Source organism: Phasianus colchicus, chromosome 15 (genome assembly GCF_987193195.1).
Source record: "Phasianus colchicus chromosome 15, bPhaCol1.hap1.1, whole genome shotgun sequence".
Taxonomy (NCBI): domain Eukaryota; kingdom Metazoa; phylum Chordata; class Aves; order Galliformes; family Phasianidae; genus Phasianus; species Phasianus colchicus.
In genome coordinates, this window is record NC_143450.1 from 17,277,896 (window position 1) to 17,297,691 (window position 19,796).

Sequence of the window (19,796 nt, forward strand, 5' to 3'; positions counted from 1 at the left end):
GCTGGGTGTTAGCGGAGGCTGAGAGCCCCCACCCTAGGCTCCCTTCCTGGCGGGGACAAGAAGCTCCGCTCACCTATCGGGTTGCCACCAGCTTTATATCACAGGACGGGGACCCCGCAGGGCCGCCCGACTCGGGGACGGGTCCCAGCCTCCCCCGGGGGGACGCGCCCCGCAGCTTCCCCGCTCCCCGCCGGCTCCCCGCCGGCCCCCACCCGGCCCCGCACCCCCCCGCCCCGCCGCCCGGGCCCGCCCCCCCGGCCCGCCCCACTGCAGGGCCGGCCTCGGGGCCTCGGAGCCGCTTTAAGTGGATGCGACGGCGGCGGGCGGGAGTGGAGCGCAGCGCTGGGCACGGAGCCCCGACCCCGCTATGCCGCACTCGGTGGCCCTGCGCGGCCCCTCGCCGTGGGGCTTCCGCCTGGTGGGCGGTAAGGACTTCAGCACGCCGCTGACCATCTCCAGGGTGAGCGGGGCGGGGGGCTGCATCCTTCCTTCCCTCCCTCCCTCCTGAGTCACTGTTCTTCGGCTCCGGCGCAGATGCTGCTCAGACCCTTTTGTAGTCTTTAGTTCCTAAGATTTGGGTTTAAAGTTAGCAGAGCGCTTGGGCTCGTTCCCAAAAGTGGGGGGCACTGGTGGGGTCGGGGCGGAGTCCTGTACGTAGCTGTGGGGTCTATGGACTGGTGGTTGGGTGAAGTATACTCGTAGTGCTACATGACAGCCCGAAGATGCGTTCTGGAAGCTTCTTAAAAGCATCTCGGTGAGTACGCAGTGGGTTCTGTGCGTAGAGAGAGTGAGCTGAGCCCCACGCACGGTGGGGTTGCACCCGTGCTCCTTGTCTGTGCCATAATGGGAGCAGTGCCCAATGCTTCTTTGCCCTTCCTCTGGGTTTGGGGTACCCGTGGGTTTGGTAAACATTGAGAGCATTGAGAGGCTCTGGGAACAGCTGGATCGTAAAACTGTTGTCCTAACACATAAAAGCTGTTTGCCATCTCTTTCTTCGCCCGCCAAAGCCATGACAGAAAATGGAAAACATTTACCCTGCGCTAGAAAGAATGAATTAAGAAAGAAAGCACCTCTTAAAATCTGCTGGTTTGTGTTGGAGCTCAGATGCGCCTATCGCATGGCTCCCAGTGAGTGCTTTTGTTCTGGTGCCCCTCATGGGGCGATGGATGTGGGGGAGCTCAGGGAGGGCAGATAGAGAGGAGGTGAAGGGCAAACTCTTTCCCCTTTCCCTCCCCCCCCCAAATGTGCAGGGTAATATTGAACTTCACAGTTGCCTCTTGGTGTCTGCGCAAGTGTTTCTGCTGTGAAATGGAACGTCTTAAGGCAGAGGAGGGAGCTGCTTTGCTGTTGCTTTGGAAAAAGTTTGGCTTAATGTTCAACAAGAGAAAACAAAGTCTGCTTCTGCACAGTGAGGCAGTGTGTAGCTGGGATTTGGGACCTCTGGAGGTGTGAGACAGCGTTTCTTGGGACAGGTCCTCCTCTGAGCAGAGGAGGGTGTCACAGGGTGGTGCTCAGGTCATGGATCAGGCTCTCCTCCCTCTCATCCAGCTCCTGGTGCTGCCCTGGCTGGGAGGTGATGCTCCTGGGATGGTGCAGGGTATGATGATGGGCATTGGGCATACTGCAGTCCCCATCCTCGGCTCTGCTCCTACCATAAAGAGCCCTTGCTGGCTTGGGAAATAACACCCAAAAAGGGTGCAGTGAAGGAGGACGAGCTGCTGGGTTCCCTCTGCAGTGGTAGCAATGGCTGGGGCTGGGGGGGCTCTGAGAGCTGTGCACAGAGCAGGTGTGCTGCCATGCTCCTTCCATCTCAGAATCATAATGAGATAGTTAAACTAATTGCTTGAGCAGCATTTAGGTTCCTCCGTTGGGCCAAACTGAGGCCGTGCCCCCTGGACCTCCCACCTGGGCAAGGGGAGATCTGCAGGGCTGCAGACAAGTGTGGGAGGAATCCTCTCCCCGCAGCCCATTGTTGAGGCTCTTGGCTGGCTTCCGCCTCCTTCCAAGTGCTCTCTTATTTATTTTGTATTAAAATGTCATTAAATTACAAACAGAGACTGTAAAAGGCAGAAGTCGTGGTGGGAGGAGGGAGCAGACCGTGGGGCTCCTGCGTCCTGCTGTGAGCATCGTCTGCCTGCCTGCTGCCCTCCTATGCTGTGTGGGGAGCAGAGTGGGGCACTGGGTGCATGGCTGTGTGCTGCTGGTTACAGTGGGAGCTCAGGGGCTGGATTTTGGGATTTGAGGTGGCTGTGGGTGGCTTTCGGACAGGTTTTGGTGCCAAAGGCTGTCTGCCTCTTTCTAATCCTATTCCTACTATTCCTACTTGTTGTGAAATGTGAATTCCCTGCGTAGGGATGGGGCAGGGGGGGAGGAGGAGGGTGAAAGAAAGTCTTAGTTGCTCATAGGTTGGTTTTTCTGGTCTTTGCTGAAGGAAATGATTTCTCTTCAGCCCCAATAACCCTGTGTTGTTTGGAGCTCATGCTGCTGCCTTCCTGGAGAGCTCTTCCAAAACCCACCTGAGTGCCATTGCTCTGAGGGCAGAGATGTTAAATTGGGGTGGTGGAGACCAACTCCAAAGTGGGGCTGGCGGGGGGGAGGGTAAGAGATAAAGCAGTGCTGTGAGTGGAGCTGTTGGAGCAGTGGGTGCTCAAAGCCAAGCCTTGGGCAGTACCTGCAGAGGATGAACATGAAGAAAACATAGCTTTGGCAGTGTGGAAAACAATGATGTCATACAACACTGGTTTGGAATGGGGCTTGAATGAGTTACCAGGGCTTGCTTTACCCATTAGTTCCCTATGTGGCCACAGTTGCACAGGTGCAGCTGGTGGTGGTGAGTCCATCACTTGCAGCTGTTTCCAAGGAGCTCATTAAATTGATCCATGATCTATTTGAAAGCAATTCTCTTCCCTCTGTGCTTTGATAATGATAAATGAGGATTGCATCAAGAACAGCTGATGCTGAGCACGAGGGCTTGAGCTGGAGCATTAAGTTGTTCTTCCTTAGAGATAAGGAAATACAAATGCTGGTGGGTGGGCCTAGGGGGAGCCCTGCTTTGCTTTGTGCTGTGCTTACACAAAGTTGGAGCTGGGCGTAGTGCATTGTGTAATTAAAGATTCCTCCTTCTAGGGATATTTATAGGGGAAGGGAAATGACCCAGAGCATCTGCTTAGAGTCTGTTTAATGACTCAATAGAAAGTGGGTTTGGAGATTGGTTCATTTTCTGGTAGCTGTCAGCTGCTGTTCCTTGGCTGAGGGGGGTGACAATGGGGTATATGCCATGCCAGGGGCTGCTGCAGGTACGTGGAACAACTGACACAGTGCTGTGCCCATAACCACATCAGTCACTGCTGTGGGTCTGTGTGGGATCACAGCTGGTCTGCCCCTTGTTGGGATTAGGAGATAATCAGTCATTAGTGTAACTAGAATGTATTTAATGGCCTGAACTTGCCTGTAGAGCTCCTGCAGCAGCTGGCATTGCCTCCTGCCCAGCTCTGCCAATGCCAAGCACTGCTGCTGTTTGTCATAGCTGCTTGGCTGAGCAGATATTGACAAATGGACTGAATCCAGTATTATTAAATGGTTTTTTTCCTTAAATTAAAAGGCTATTTAATGGCATTTAAGAAAAGGACATAGTTATTCTTTTATCTGCTGTTCCCCAACATCACTGTACCTGCTGGCCTCCAGCAGAGCATGCATTTTCAGCTATGGGTGTGGAACTGTAACACGAGGAGAGCAAGAAATAATGGGTCTGCAATCCATTATCCGGGCATTGTTTGGCAAGTTCGGGTTGGCTTTTCAACGTAAGGAACTTTTCTGTTTGAGCAAATAGTTCTGTTGCAGGCTGAGGTACTCGAGGAGGGGTGCTGTCTGTGGAGGAATTCCTGCAAGGGCTGCTGTGTTTGCTCCCCCTGTGCTGTGCTCCTGCCCACTGAATGCTGTGACTTATGGGGTGGGTGTTCTGCAGGCTGGGATGGCAGAGTGGGGCTGGGGCTGATAACCCCATAGGTGCCCACCTGTTGGCTATAGGGATGCAGCTGGAGATGCCAGGGAAGGGAATGTGGCTTTCCCTTTGCTCAGCTGCTAGGCTGTAAAGTTGTTTCTTTGCTTTATATGCAAATGGTGTGTATTGGATTGTTTGTTAAATGGAAATGACCCACCTTGCTGTGTGCTCTGAAGTAATGGCTCTGATTGAGCCTAAAGCAAGGAACACCTCTGGCTTCTGCTGCCCTTCAGCTTTAATGTCTGTATGGAAGAGCTGTGTCTCTGTTGCGCATCTGTGTTTGTTTCAACATGGTTCAAATGGGAACAATGTTTCTAAATGGAAGGAATTCATTTTTGCTTGTTCTTTCACCATCGTTGGTCCCACAGTGATGGCTGTAAGGGCTCAGTGGAACATCTGTGCCGTTCTGGTACTCAGCACTCAATGTGAACTGAAGATGAGCACTTACAGAAGCATTACAGAGATGTTTGCTGCTGGAGGTGCTGAGACATGGAGGCTTCACTTAATAACTGGAAGCAGAGTAAGAGCTGGTGCAGGAGACAGCAGTGGTATTGCATGTTGGAAGGAAAGCTACTGCTAATTACCCTAATCAAGCACTCTGATAATCCCAAGTGGGAAACCAGGCGGAAAGAATGATTCACAGAGGTCTATTCATACCCAGGCTGACCTTGGTGCGGGTGCAGCAAAACAAATGCAGCACACCCCTGAGAATGCTTCAGGCCTCCACTGGGTCGAACAAAGCAGAAAGGGCTCTTTTGGCTCTTGTTAGAAAATTGACATCACCTTCATTTCAGAGATTGAAAGATTGCCTGTTGGGACAGGTAGGCAGAGCTGCTTGGAGAAGTGCATGGGTGTAACCTGCTTGATGCAAGGATAAAGTAGAATGAAGTGAGGTATCGGAGTGCTCCTGTTGGTGTGGGCAGCATGCAAGGGAAATACCTGGGGTGTTTGGTTTGGTCTTAAACTTTTTGTTGCTCTATAGCACAGTAAGTGTTGGTTAAACATAGAATCATAGCTTGCTTTGGGTTGGGATAGAGCTCTGAAGGCCACCTGGTCCCACTCCCTGCAGTGAGCAGGGGCACCCACAGCTCAGTGCTCAGAGCCCCCCAGCCTGCCCTGTGCCTCACCACCTTTAGCATAAGCAACTTCTTCCTTATAACCAATCTAAATCTCCCCTTTTTCAGCCTGAAGCCATTTCCCTTTGTCCTGTCACAGCCTGTCCCCTTTCCCTTTAGGAACTGAAGGGCCGCTTGTGTAGGTGTTCCTGCTGGGGGGACATCGATCCTTTACTGCAAATATGTCATTATGGGCTATGTGGCATTAACACAGACGGTTGCAATCCACTCTTCTTACTTGGGGGAAGTGCAGGTGGTGTCTGCAGGTGACACAGTGAGTCCTAGAGCATGCACATCCTCTTAGAAATAATATTTGAACTTCTGTTTGATTTGAGCTCCATGTTGCCTCCTGGCTCTCTGATACCCAAGCACTCAGTGAATTATCTATATGCTTTAAGTCCCCTGTGACCACAGGTGCTGGAGTGTGGGGCTGATAAGGCAGCCAAAGCAAACTTGTTAACAGGAGGTGCACGCTGTGATTTGCTGTGGGTGGGGACTGCAGTGAGGCACCAGTGAGCCCTGTGAGCGTGATGGGTTTGTGCACAGCCATGAGCACCACGTGTGCAGTAAGCCCTGCAGATAAGGGCTGAGATGTTTTGTTTCAACTTCAGTGCTTGCACACAGCCCCGAGCAAGAGGAGGATACATTGGGTCATTGGAGCAGTGGCAGAGACATGGAGCACAGTGTGGTGTTCAGGGGGGGGTGCAGAAAGTAAACCTCTCTGACCATACGGAACAGATCTCTATTTAAAAAAAAATCTGTGAGAGTATTTCCACCCATAAGTTTTCCAAACATCACAAAGATGCCTTTGGAGCTCCTTCCTCACTCCATCCTTCTTGTCAATTGGAGAAGCAAAACCTTGCAGCTCATGTTCTCTCATTAAACCCTATGTAATTCTGCAGAAATACTGACCTTGGGAGCTATCACCCACTGTAAGGCACAGAATGCTGCCTGGAAGCCCTCAGCACACACAGGGCTTCCAGCACAAAGGCCAAACCCTGTGGAATATCTCCATGCACAGATAAAGTAGAGGAAAGTGGTGGTGTGGCAGCAGCATGGGGCTGATGGCATGTTGCTTTCACCAGGCTGGGATTTCAGGTTTGCTCTCCAGCTGGGTGTGAGCTGCTTGTGCTGAGTGCCTTCTGCTTGCTGGCGCTGGCAGGGTGTGCTGGGCATACTTTGAGCAAGCAGCTCAGGTGTCCTCTGCAATGTGCCCGTGGGGTTCTCCAAAGAACCCTTAGAATTCCTAGATATGGTGTGAGAAGTTGGGGCTTTCCTACGGTGCTGAGCCTAATGGGACAAGCTTTAGGTGCTGCACAGCTTCTATATAAGCAATTATAAAAATGCAACTGGATTAGCGAGGAATGTATGTTGGCTCAGAGCACAGTGCTTTGGAATGCTGAGGAGTATCCCTGCAAAGAGTGCTCAGAGGATTTGGGGGCTCTGTCTCTGGATGGCCATCAAACCCTGGCTCCTCCTGTGCTCAGACAGTGCTGCTGTCAGAGCAGCCGTGGCTGCACTGTGTGCCTCCTGTGAGCACAAGTCTGCTTTGTTTAGAAGCTGAGAACTTTGTCACACTATCTTGAAAGGCTCTCCGAGGCTTTAATCAGGCTCTTTTGATCATGCTTGCAGATCAGAAATTTCCCTCTGACTTGCCAATCTTAAATCCAAGGTAATGTTACAGTGTGGCCTGCATAGGATTGCATGGGACTGTGCATCTTAACTTATTAAGTGCTGTGAAAGTGATTTCATTCATTGATGGGATGAGCTGTTTTGTTGCTGTAGCACTCAATATGTTCATCTGCTAACGTAAGTTGTTAATGTGACCAGTAAACCTTTTGCTTAAGCATTAAGATGATCTTAATGGTCTTTCCCAATCTCAATGATTCTATGATTCATTATCCCAGCTGGTGATGTTGGCCTGGTTCTGGTGCTCTCTTGTGCAGAACTGCTGCTGGGTGGGACTGCAGTGCTTGGCTCGGTCCCTGGCTGCCCATGGGGTGGTGCCAGTGCCCCCGGAGCAGCACTGGGTTCCTTTTGGGGGTTGGCTCTGTGCTGACTGCTTGTGTGGGGCTGGTGCCCTGCAGGGGTTGTGCTCCAGGACTGAAGGAATTGTGCTATGCGTGTTACCAGAGTCAACTCTTAGTACAAATAACACTGCTTACCAAGCTAGATAGCTGGTGCTGGGAGCTGTGCTGGCTTAGTGGAACACTTGCCTCAGTGTGCATTATTTCCTTGGCCCAAAGTCAGATGCTAGCACTCAGTAAATCACAGCGGGGCCCCAGCGGCCAGATGAGAGGCACTGCTGGACTTGGGACTTTTCCCAGACCTGCTCCAGAGCATCCCCATGGCTGCTGGTTGATCCTATTGCAGCATAGCCTGGTGGTACTTCCCATGGGCAGTGCTGGGATGGAACTGCCCTTGATGTGGTGACACTGATGTCCTCAGTGGGGAGCAGTGCTGGGCTCTGGTGTAGGTCTGGTGCTGTTACTGTGCTCGTGGTCCCCCCAGTCCCTCTGTGCTGGCACTGGAATGGTGCTCTCAGTATAGCAGCCGTATCTCCCACAGAGACAGAGCACAGGGAGGAGGGTGGTGTGTGGGCATCTGCTTCCCCTTGTTTCAGTTCTGTTTCTTCTAGTGTTTTGTGTTGATAAACGTTCTAACACGTGCATGCTTTGAGAGGGAAACAAAGAAGCAATCCTTTACTCCTGCACAGGGGTTAAATGCAGAAGGTTGTTGTCTCCTGGCAGGGCTTGGCTCTGTTGGAGCTTGGGGAATGCCACATGTTGTGTGTGCTGAGGGGCACGTGGGGGGGCTGGGTGTGGATGGAGCTGCAGAGCTGTGTGTGCCAGAGGCTGTGATGGGGGGGAACTCCACAACAGTTCGTTCCTGGCACTGCTGGGCACCTCCCAGACAAACAAGCCTTGTTTATGAAAACCAGCAACACATTCTATTCTCAAGAATCAGCTCCTCTGATGGAGGCCCCTCAGGAGAGCACGCAGTCTCAGTGCCTCAGAGCAGATTGGTTTTGCAGCGTTTGTAACTTTGTGATGTATCCAGTTACTCTGAAACTCATGAGTGCTTGGTTCACATCATGCACGATTCACACTGCTCTCTCAACAGAGGCATGGATGGATGGGTGTCTGTGTTAGCAGCTCCCTGCTGTCCCCCCTGCTGCCCTGGGATTTCAAAGCTCTGCAGGTGTGGTGTCCATGTAAAGTGCATGGCTGCACCCCCACAGAGCTGTAGCTGTGGAGCACGAGGGTCATGGCTTGAAGGGAAGCCCTGTCCCTGGTTGTGGAGGTGGATACTCAGTGCTGGTTTGGTAGCAGCTGTTGTTGGGAAGGAAATGTGCCTTCTGAAGTCCTCAGAGTGTTCTGGTTTGAGCTGACCCATGTCCCTCTGCTCCTTCTCATTTACTTGTGCATTTCCATGCAGTAACCTGGAGGTTGGACTGCAAACGTGTGCTACTACAAAGCTTATTACTTTTAATGCTGTGCCCTTGTCTCCATGGCTTGCAGGAGGCTGTACCACACAGAGCAGGTAGGGCTGTACCACAGCCTGATCCTGCCCTCAGAAGAACACAGTGGCACAGCCTGGTTTGCTTTGCTCTGGCACCTTTTGGTGCTGATGGTGTCACACATCTGCAGTTGAGAGAACTTGGCTTGGAGCATCTGGAGCATTCATCACTGACAGATGTGAGCTCTGGACCTGCCACGTGTTCCTGTGCTGGTTCCCAGACTATGACCCTGATGCTGTATCTCAAACTAATGTGTTCTTGGAGCTCAGCTCCATGTCCAGCCCTCAGCCATCTCTATGGATAGCATAAAATGCTAATGTGAAGATGCTGCCAAAATAATCTGAAATAAACCAGAAACCAAAAATAGGAAACAGCAAAGAGCCCCATCTATGAGCAGCTTTTCTCCAAGGAAGGTATGATCTGGTTAAGATCAGTGCAAGGGGAGAAATGCATCAGACATGAAGAACAGATGAGAACAAGATGTGGTGGTGTTGGGTTGGGCTGTCAGCACAAGGCTGGGTGGCCGACACCAGGGGATGCGTGTGCCAGCACGTTGTTATGCAGAGGTGTGTGCTTGGAGGTGCTCCACAGGCTCCTGCCTGGCACAGGGCAGGGCTGGCAGCTTCCCAGGCAGCGGAAGGAGCCTGATGTTGGGGAATGCCATTGTTTCTAATGTGGGTTCAAAGGAAAACAACAGGATAAATTCCAGGGGGAAAAAAAAGATAATTAATCTCTCCGGGGTTAAAATGCCCCATGTCACAACTCTGCAGCTGATGTGCACTGCGGTGAGAAATGCCTCCCTTTGTTTGCTCTGGGCTGAGTCAGAGGCAGGCAGGAGGTGGCTGGGCAGGTTTGTTTGGAGGAACGATTGAAGAGCAAAGGGTGAGCGCTGATCTGCTCCGACAGCACGACAAAAGGCTCAGCATGGCATCAGCTCTGCTCAGCTGCACAGGGCGTTCAGAGCTCCAGGTTCAGGGCACAAACACTGTGATGTACTTGCAGACATGCTTACCTGTCCTGCCTGTGTGTTGCACTGTTTTGTCTTATCCCGAAAGTTAAAAGCATAATTGGGTTGATGTAAAGGAAAAGGTAATTCCTCAAGGCTTTTCTGTAGGCTGTGGGATTGGCCCTATGTCTGACCACAGGCAGTACCCAGCTGTGTCATTAGTACCTTGGGAAGGGAGTTGGAAGCTCTGTAAGGTTTTGATGTTCCTACACAAACAGTCAGGATGGGCTGTGGGGATGGATGGGCTGTGGGACATTCCATGCAGAGCTACAGAGTGACGGATCCTTGAACAACGATCAGGAAAAACTGATGTGAAATGCAGCATTCCTGCAGGAAGCAATTAGGGTGACTGCTCTCACCCTTAAATTACATCTTTCTCCAAAGTTTTTATGTGCTTCTAGGGACTGATTCTCAGAGCTTGTTTTAAGACCTGTGAGCTGAAGGAGTTGGGCTTGATGGTCCTTATGGGTGCCTTCCAACTCAGGATATTCTGTGATGCTGTGTTGAAGGAGGGCATTGTGGTGTTTGAAGGGGACATGGGCACGTGCTGGGGGTTATGCTCTGGGGCTGATGGGAGCCCCATGGGCTGAGAATTGACACCTAATGGCATCTCTGTGTGTCATGAACCCCAGAGATGTTGATGTGACCCCAGGTGGGACCCGAGTGCTGTTGGCTTAGCAGAACACGTGGGTCTTCTCCAGAGATGAGTGCACTGAGGGAGCTGTTACTCCAAGAAACATTAATTTCTTTAAATTGAACATTCTTTTAAATGCATCTTCTATCTCTTTTCACCTAGATTAACCCTGGAAGTAAAGCAGCCCTGGCCAACCTGTGCCCTGGGGACATCATTCTGGCCATAAATGGGGAGAGCACAGAAGCCATGACGCACCTGGAGGCACAGAACAAGATCAAGGCGTGTGTGGAGCAGCTGCTGCTGTCTGTGAGCAGGTAGGGAGCAGCTGCTGTGCTGTGTCCTCAGCAGTGTATTGCAGCGGTGCTTTGCTCTTTTTGCTCTATGTGCTCTTGTGTCAGTTTTGGTTGATCCTTCTGCAGAAGGCTTGCAGCCAACCCCAGAGCAGATGTGCCATGGGGTTTGGTTCTGGATGCATCCCGGTGCAGCTGTTCAGTGGTTTTAGACACACTGAGGCAAAAGCTGTTTTTGAAGGAGCACTGATAAAATGAGTGGGTCTGGATTCTCCCTCAGCACCTCGCAAGGGTCCCACAGGCTGAGCAGGGTCAGACCCTACAAACCTTTATGGGGGTCCTGCAGCTCCTGTAGACCTGAGCAGGAGAAGCACTGGGGCCACAACCCCATTTGGGAGAAGCCTCCCATATTCTGTTGGCTCCTACCCATCATTTTCCTAAATGTCTCTTCCATGAATGTACATCTGGAGGTGCTGCCAGCTACACGTGGCAGTTTTGTTTCTTAATATTTCAAAGCAAAATGAAGGTTTGTTTTGGTTTCTTTGCTTTCTGTTGAAGTTAATCTTTTAGCTAAAGGCTTTTGATGCAAGTCACAAATGATCTATTCCTTATAAGGCTCCTAAATGGCTGTTATCTCTTAACAGAATTAAATAAATTTGTCCTAATTATCCACTTCATAGCAGGAAATGCCTTTTTAATCTGAAGAGCTGTCACTGAGTGTTTATGCTTCTCTTAGGAAATATGTGGCTTCTGACTGGTAGCCGGGTCCCAGCGCGTGGTGCAGCCACCCTGCTTGCTGTGTGAGTGCTGCTGTGAAGCACAAACCTGGTTTTGTTCCTGGGCGTTCATGGGGCAGAGGCATTTACAGTGCCTGACTGCTGCAGGAGCCCAGCCGTGCCATAGTAGTTATGAGGCTTTGGGAAGGAAAGGGGGAGAAAGATAAAAGAAAGGACCCTTCGTGCAGGTGGGGTGTCTCCTGTTTTCACCAGGAGCAGTTTTCAGAAGGCTGCTACCAAGGCTTGTTTCTTGGCCCCTTCTATCCATTGGCATCAATTGGCATCTCTTTGCTCATAGAAACATGAAGTGGCTTAGATTGGAAGGGACCTTTTTAAAGCTCATCTCGTTCCATCCCCTGCCATGGGGAAGATTGCCAACCTCTAGATCAGGCTGCCCAAAATGTCATCTCCCACCTGGCCTTCAATGCCTCCAGAGATGGGGCACTGCAGCCTCTCTGGGCAGCCTGGGTTGGTGCCTCACAGCCTCTGGGAAAACAATTCTTCCTAATGTGTAACAGACGTCTCTCCTCCTTTAGTTTAAAGCCATTCCCCCTTGTCCTGTCGCTGTCAGACCCTGTAAAAAGTCTGTCCCCCTCCCTTCAAGTACTGGAAGGCTGCAATGAGGTCTCCCTGGAACCTTCTCCAAGCTGAACAGACCCAACTCCCTCCAACTTAATTCATAGGATGCTCAGCACTCTGACCATCCTCATGCCCCTCCTCTGATCCTACTTCAGCAGCCCCACATCCCTCCTGTTCTGGGGGCCCGGCCTGGATACAGTACTGCAGATGGGGCCTCACAAGGGCAGAGCAGAGGGGGACAATCTTTCATCGAGTGAGATGGAGTTGCAGGTATTCTTTTTTTTGCCCTGAACTTTCTGTAAACGTGTCAGTATGTGAAGCGTTGTCCTGTAATGCTGAAGTTATTCAGTACTTATATGTCCATGTTTATATGCAGAAGATAAAACTTCACTGAATAGTGAAAGGGAACGTTGTCATCACAGCAGCTTGAAGACTTCTTTCCATCTGCCCAGCCAGATGTGGGGCTGTGCCAGTGGCCATCGCTCACTTTGTGCCCAGCAAAGCTCCAATTGCTCTGCGATGTGCCTGCTGGAGGTGGAAACTTTGTCATGCCTGGAACGGGGCTCTGCCAGATGTGACTCAAGTGCCTTGATGAAATCATCAGATTTTTCAACTGTTTTTTTTTTTAATCTGTAAGCTGAAGGCTGTATGGCTGCCCCCAATTCATGCCTATAGAACAGGGACAGGAGGAGGGTCCCCCACCTGGTGGGGACTGAGAGAGTCAGGGACAAGCATTGGAAGTCAGCCACTGAATTGTGGGCATTAAACTCTGAGCTGTGTGCATCCTGCTGTAGGAACCTGATGGAAGTTGCTGTCTTGAGGCAAGATAATTCAGGGGTTCCTGACCTTTATCCCTGCTGGCATGTTAGGACAAAGAGATGATGCTTTTATTTCAGTTCAGCATGCTGTGCTGACAGCGCAGTGTTTCGGGAGCTGCAGCAGTTGCCCTGTGCAAGCATTGTGCAGTCCTGCTGTTCACCCATATCCTATAAAGGAGGTGATTTGTTCTTCAGAGCAGTTTCCCATTTTGGTGCTCTGTAGCCCAGAGCTTGCTGGCAGCAGTGTTTGCTCCTCAGAGGAAACTGGCTGTATCACAGAATCGTATCTGAGAGGTCTTTTCCAACCTTCCTGATTCTGTGATTCTTTGTGTGTGTGTAAATGCAGGTTTAAATCCCCTGGCTGGAGGCAGAGAGCAGCAGGGGCCCATGGGGAGGTCTGTGTGTGGGGTAGCTTAGCTCAGCAGCAGGGCCATCACAGGGCCTTATGGTTGTTCAGCTGTGGGGTTCTTCAGAAAGTAAATGCCTTGCAGGGCCCTGAGAGCTGTCTGTGACCCCTCCTGATGGGAAACTCTGACACTGGTGTCACTGACGTGAAACAGGGTTGGTTTAGTCTTCAGGTTGTGTTCAGTGAATTGCCTTTGGTTGAAAGTAGGAAAGACAGGGTGAAAATCATATGGGGGGGAAAACAACAGGAAGAGTTGTTGGCCATCCAGTGGGGCTGGCACACAGATCTGGGTGTCCTGACAGCAGCCTGACCCACCTGGGCACCCCATGCGCGCAGTGCCCAGAGCCCTTTGGATACAGTGGGGGATGCTGATTATCATTTATCAAGCTTATCTGATGAAGATTCTCAGTCATACTGATGGGTAAGCAAATAAAGAACCAGGATGAGTGGTAGTTTGTGTGCAGGATAAACCTCTGGGGTGTAAAGCTTTCCCATGCAGCACAGACTGTGTTTGCTCCCTGTGCTTGGGAGGAACCAGCTGAAATGGGTTTTGTACTGGGATAGGGACTGGCACCAGTGAGGTGTGACAGTGTGGGTGAACTGCAAATGGACGTGGGCCTCTTCCTTAGCACAGTCTGTCATTAGAGACCTTACACTGGGTTTGGCTCTCTTGCCTGGTGGCATGGCAGGAGCTGCCTCTGCTTTTAGTCTGGAAGAAGACAAACAGAGTGCTTCTGACCAAAGGCAAACGTGCAATTTCCTGGCAGCACGATGGGAAGCAGAGCTGAGAGCAGCCTGGCTCTGCACTGAGTGCTGGGAGGATGGCAGGAGGGGCATGCAGTGTCTCTGCTGAACAGCAATGAGAAGCTGTGAAAACTGAATAATTGCAAGCTGGAAAACTGCATCTAAATTCTCCTTGATGCTTATTAAAATAATTTTTCTCCCCTTAACCCACCTTGTCCTCCTCCTGGAAGGCTGTCAGTCCTCGGGCTGGTTTATGCTGTGTATGCTCTGGCCCTGAGCTGACTGGCACAGCTTGGCCTCTTCTCACGTAGTGCTGTGTGGTGTTCTTATTTTTTTTTCTAAAGAAAGCCTCGCCTGTTCCTTTATACATCAGTGTCTCTTGTGGTTCTGGTGCAGCCCTGGTTATTTGAGAAGACTTATTTCTTCAGATGGGTTTATGCTTCAAGTGAAAGCAGCCACAGAGCTCAGTTGGAACTGTGCTTTGCTGAAACCCATGTGAGGCTGCAGTGTGGGCTCTGCTCACTCCTGTTTGTCCCAGGCTGGGGATTCTCAGGAAGGTGCCTCCCTGGAGAAGGAAGCCCAGCGATGGGATCTGCCTGGACCCACACTTTCTAGAGTCACTTGTCTCTGCACACATCTTTCTGGATGCTCTGTTGGCCTAAGCCATGCTGCTGGGAGGTGGAAGTGTTACAGTGCATGATGTACTGCTCCTGGAAACTTGAGAACAACTGAAAAAGTGAATCACAGCTTCCCCTCTGGAGCCATGTGAGGATGAACAGAGGGGAAAACCAACAGTGTTCCAGTGCATGGCGCCAGGGGAGAGAAGGCAGCAGCCCCATAGCTGTGCTCTGTGTGAGGTGCTGGTGTGGTAGGGGCTGATCCTGCACCCTGCAGCATCATGGGGAGCATCGTGAGTATCCCCTCCTTGCAGGGCAATGGCTGTAGGCAGCAAGAGTCACCTCTGCAACTGAGACCTCAGTGGTGGGAGATGGGCAGAACCCAAAGCTGCTGCCCTACAGAGGCACTGTGTGGATGTGGTCATAGGGAGAGGTGGTGGCACATCCTGGGCTGCACTGCTGAGCACTTCATGTGAGCATGGCAAGGGCTGCGGGATGGGGATGTAGGGATTCTTACAGTGTGAGAACGACTCTGTCAATGCAGAGAGCAGGAATGGCAGATTGCTACCAGGTGCAAAAACATTGTGGTGAAAATGTGTGAGTGTGAGTGAGTAATTCTTTGAAAATGATACAGAGTCTGTTAGAAAACAAATTGTGGGGTAAAAGGTGTCTGCAGCTTGCTTTATTTGTTTTAGGTTTGTCTTGTTAATGAGTCTGTTTCCCACGCAGCCTCATGTCAGGTTATTTTCCTTAGGATTGTCCGAGCAGCCATCAGAATAGAGCAGTGTTATTAATGTGGAGTAATGATTTCCACATAGCTGACTTTAATCCCCTGCAATGTATCTGAAAACACTTTTCCCATGAATTAAACAGCTTGGAACATGTAATTGTGGTGTCTGAGCTCTCAGCCATTGTGTTGCAGAGTGTGATTGGCCACTGCTGTGCCTGAGCAGCACAGGGTGAGTGCCTTGAGGTGGCCCTGCTGAGCCCAAAGCCCCTAATGGGGCTCCCTGGTGCTGGAGATGCTGTTTTGGGTTCATTCCTGTTCCCCTGGGAGAGGGGAAGTCTCTGAGCAGGAATGCCCCCAGTGCTTCAGTAGACCTTGATTTCTCTTGGGTAGGGCTGGCTGCTCCCCTGATCTCCTCTGCTTGGCAGGAAGTCTCTGAAGATGTTGGATAGAACCGAAGCTGTGCTGTATCAATTTAATTTCGGAGCAGCTCAACTGGAAGCTGCTGCTGAGGTCAGTCTGGGTTTGTTCCGGCCACTGCTGGGGGCTGGTGAGGTTGCATCTTGTGTATGTGGGGAAGCTTCTGGTTTCTCCAGGGGAGTGATGGCAAAGCTTTTGAGTTTCATCATTAAAACAAACTATGATCAGGCTTCTACCTGGGTGCCTGCACTCTGACCACCTCTGTCACTGAGTGTGCAGACCCACAGCTCTGGGAAATGCACATTTAGCTGCACTCTGAGATGGGCTCATTGGTTGGGGGTTGCAGCCTGGCAGTGCTTGTGCAAAGAGGATGTGCTGCTGTTTATCTCATATCTACTGCAAGGACGGCTTTGTGCATCGCACTTATTTACTGGCAAATCAAAATCTTTGGGGATTTGTTTTTATATGAGCTGTATTTGGCATGTGGGCTGCAGAGCTGTGCAAACAGAGTTGTAACCGCCTGCTCCTCAGCAATGGTGTGAGCCAGCATTGGGCTGATGCAGAGCGTGGGGGGAAGCACGGAAACTGTAATGAGGTCTTTGCCAATGTAATTAGGAGCTCTCATTGTTCTGGGCCTCCAGATGAGATTCTGAATGCAGAACTCTGGTTCTGAATGTGGAAGCAATACGTGCAGCAGCAGATGATGGTGAATGCTGGGAATGCTGTCGTTCCCAGGAAGGTCAGCTTCCTCTGTCCCAGCAAACAGCAATCTGGGAGACCAATTTAGGCAGAAAGGTCTGAGCCTAAAATCAAGCAATTGTGGTGGAGAGAGCTTATCAGAACGAGACATCTAAGTAGGAAAAAAGATCAACCTCCTTCCTGTTGAAAAAAGCAGTGATGGTGAGACTGAGTGGTGATTTGGAGCAAAAAAGCCTCAGTCCTCAGGACAGCATCCCACTGTGCGTGAAGGGCAGCGGCAGTCTTTGGTTTTTTGGGTTTTGAGTCAGGCTCTGAGTTTGTGGGGTGCGTGGCAGCATAAGGCAGGGCTGCCTGCAGGTGGGTTTCAGTGGAAAATACTGAACCCAACACTCCTCATCGCGGATTCCTGGGTTAAAATATGCTCCTTTTTCACACTTGGACTCTGCAGATAATTAAACCCAAACTGAACACAGCACATGTCAGAGGCTGGAGTCCAAGCATGGGCACTGGGCTGCAGTGAGTGATTGGTGCCTCCTGGAGCAAGAACACTTTCACTAAGGTGTGCATGCAGGCAGCGAGGTTCAGCACAATGATGTTCATTGTGTTCTGCATTTCTCATCTCACTCCTTATCCCTGGTGAGGATGAGAAGCAATGGAGCAGGCTTTGTCCATTCTGGCAACAACGTATGGGCAGTTGTATGGTGATGTCTTTGCAGAACCAATGTTATCTGCTTCCCATTTGGCTCTTGAGCAGCACAGACCTCCAAGCCGTTTGCTGCCTGGTGTGGCAGTGCTGGAGGAATGGAGGTGAATGAAAACTGGATTTCAAGGCTTTCCCCAGCAGCTGGGTTGAAAGGGATGAGATGGCTCGTTCTGTACATGCCTTCTCACTGGGAAGCAGCTGTTGTTCCTGCTGTTCCTGTATATAGTTTCTACCATGTTGTACTTGTATGTTCTTGGATATCTGTATCTGTTTTTTTGGAAGTCTCTTTTTAAATCTAAGCTGAACGTACCTGATTTCCCGTTACAGAGCTGAGGGGAGGAGCTGGTCACCGCCCATACTGGAGGATGGGAAGGCACAAGCCTACCGCATCAACATCGAGCCTGAGCCGCAGGTAGGAGAGCAGCAGGACGGCTGTGCTGGGCAGCAGAGCCCAGCCTGGGAAAGTGTTCTGGGTTTGTGGGCAGAAATGGCAGCGTGGGGATGGGGCAGGAAGCAGGGCAGAAGAGGAATTGATGCCTGCCTGGAGCAGCAGGGCTGGGGCTCAGGGATGGAGCTCATGGTCCCCAGCTTGTAATGCCTTCCCACACTGCTTCCTGCTGCACCTGCCTCCTGCTTCTCTAAATTCACCATGTCCTCCTAACCTGTGGTGGTGATCTGTTTAAAGGGTGGTTGTCTGGGGTTTGCCTATGGTCTCCTCTCTTCCTGTCTCACTCCTTTCTCTTCCTTTTTCTGTCTTTCAGCTGTTCTCCCTTCTGTCCTCAGCTCTTTCCCTCGACTTTCCTGTGCACCCTGAGTGTCCTGGCCCTGTGTCTGCAAGGTGATGGCACTGCTGCCTGCAGTAGCCAGAAGGTGATGGGCTGAACTGATCTCGTCCTGCACCCATCTCCTGCCCAGCAGCTCCTTAGCAAATTCACAGGTGACTCTGGCCCTCCTCAAAAGGCAGAGGAAAGCTGTCTTTCTGCTCCTGTTCAGCATTCCCAGCTAGCTGAGTGTGCTGCATGGGATAAAATTCTGCAATGGCCACAGCCATTGTTCTCAAATACCACTCATATGGTTCTTCTCTGCCCAAACGTGGTTTGTGTTGGAGGCTGTTCCATAAGAGCCCTTCTCCAGTGCTAGCAAAGCCCTCGGGAGCAGGTGCTGCTGGCTTGGCTCTTCTGCTCCTTGTAGCAACCAAGCATCCTGAGTGGACCCTGAGGCTCCAGGGTGAATACCAAAGCAGCTAACGTGAAGCTGCTGGGGGTAGCAATTGCCTTGTTCCCTTCAAGGAATGAGGAATTGACCTGACAGCACTGGAAGTTACCCAACAATGAGCTCAGTGCAGGGAGGATGGGGTCAGGTCCTCCATGTGCCACCAAGATCGCTGCATTCACACCCATTGATGCTGTGGTCATTGCAACTGCTCTGCCAAAATTTTGCTTTCCAGTGTGGTGAGAAGGGGCAGCAGATGGGGACGAGGGCATTCACTTGAGCTGCAGCACAGTGGCTGTGTCCCTGCAGAAGGGACCCCTCTTGTCCCTCTTGCAGTGTGGGGACCAGCTGGAGCCTTGGCGTTGAGTTCTGGCCGTGCGTGCTTCATTAATCCATTACAGCAATCTCTTTTCTGACAGGCCTTCTTAATAGACTTTGATGTGCCCAAAACCCTATGAATAATGTTAAATAAGGAACAAATGTGCAGCGGTTCCACTGCCAGATACAACATTTCTGACATTTAATGCAGATTGGGTTTGATTCCTACTATTAATATATGCTACATATGGATCTTTTTAAAAAATTAGACAGTTACATTGAGTGTCATGAAGGGGGCAGGGATGGATTTCCCTGACTCCAAACCTACACAAACAATGTCTAAATCTGGAGCAATCAGTGGCTAACCTAAACACATCTGTGGCGGGGCACCAGGAAAGGCCTGGGAGCATGATGGAGTGGATTCAGAGAGCACATTCCTGCTCGTGCTCTTCCCAATGACTGCAACCCAGGGGCTCCTTGCAGCTGGTAGGCAGCAGCCCATTTCCCATTTCTTCTCACCCAAAAGCCCCTCGGATCAGGGTGCTTACTGGTTGGGAATCTACTTTCTGCTGGTAGTCAGAGCTTTGCATTATCACAAAAATCCTCTGGCTTGTCCAATGCTGAGGATGACTGAGCTCTGGGAGTGCAGCCCATTGCAGAGCTGGCCATCATCCCATGGGAGCAAGGCACTCAGCCCCGTGTGACATCAGATCCATCCCTACCATGACAGCTCTTGTTAGATTGCAGGAAGCAAAAGGCTTGGTGTCAAGTAATAGCTTGGCTCCAGTGTGCAACCTCGAGGTACATTTCTTAGCATCTGGAAAAACACAGTCTGCTTTGAGATGTAAGGTTAAAAAAACATAAATTCCTCTGCAATTCTGCCCTCAAATTGCAATAATTTGCAATAGGTTTGGGGTTCTCCTTGCAATAGTTCTAAGATACTTATCCCAAGTGGCAGAGCAGTTCGTATGTGTTGAGTTCATACACCAAGTTTGATCTGGTTTACTGGGTGAAGGGGTTGCCCAACATGTCTCTGTGTGCCTGTGGGGTTTGTTCTGTGGTTTGGTATTGTGTCAGTTGAAAGCAAATGCATGTTCTCAGTCCATTGCAATGTGTTGAGTTGCTGTGGTGGTAACCTATGTGAGATCATCTTTACCTCTTCATTACCAGCATCGTTAGCAAGCGAGCTTCAATAATCCCAATGCATGAAAG

The 19,796-nt window shown here is 50.8% G+C and overlaps 1 protein-coding gene across 3 annotated transcripts in view; it reads left to right on the forward strand.

The window, feature by feature from the left end:
* Nucleotides 1-268: 268 nt before the first annotated feature.
* Nucleotides 269-19,796, forward strand: part of PDLIM4 (PDZ and LIM domain 4) — a 33,191-nt gene continuing 13,663 nt past the window's right edge. The window contains exons 1-3 of one of the 3 annotated variants that reach the window (XM_031598457.2): nucleotides 269-425; nucleotides 10,438-10,589; nucleotides 17,382-17,466. In XM_031598457.2, the coding sequence (XP_031454317.1) occupies nucleotides 309-425; nucleotides 10,438-10,589; nucleotides 17,382-17,466 (354 nt within the window). In that variant the 5' untranslated portion in view covers nucleotides 269-308. Of the gene's footprint in view, nucleotides 461-617; nucleotides 755-10,437; nucleotides 10,590-17,381; nucleotides 17,467-19,796 lie in introns of those variants that run through there. The other 2 variants (XM_031598458.2, XM_090151059.1) reach the window with 2 other exon arrangements.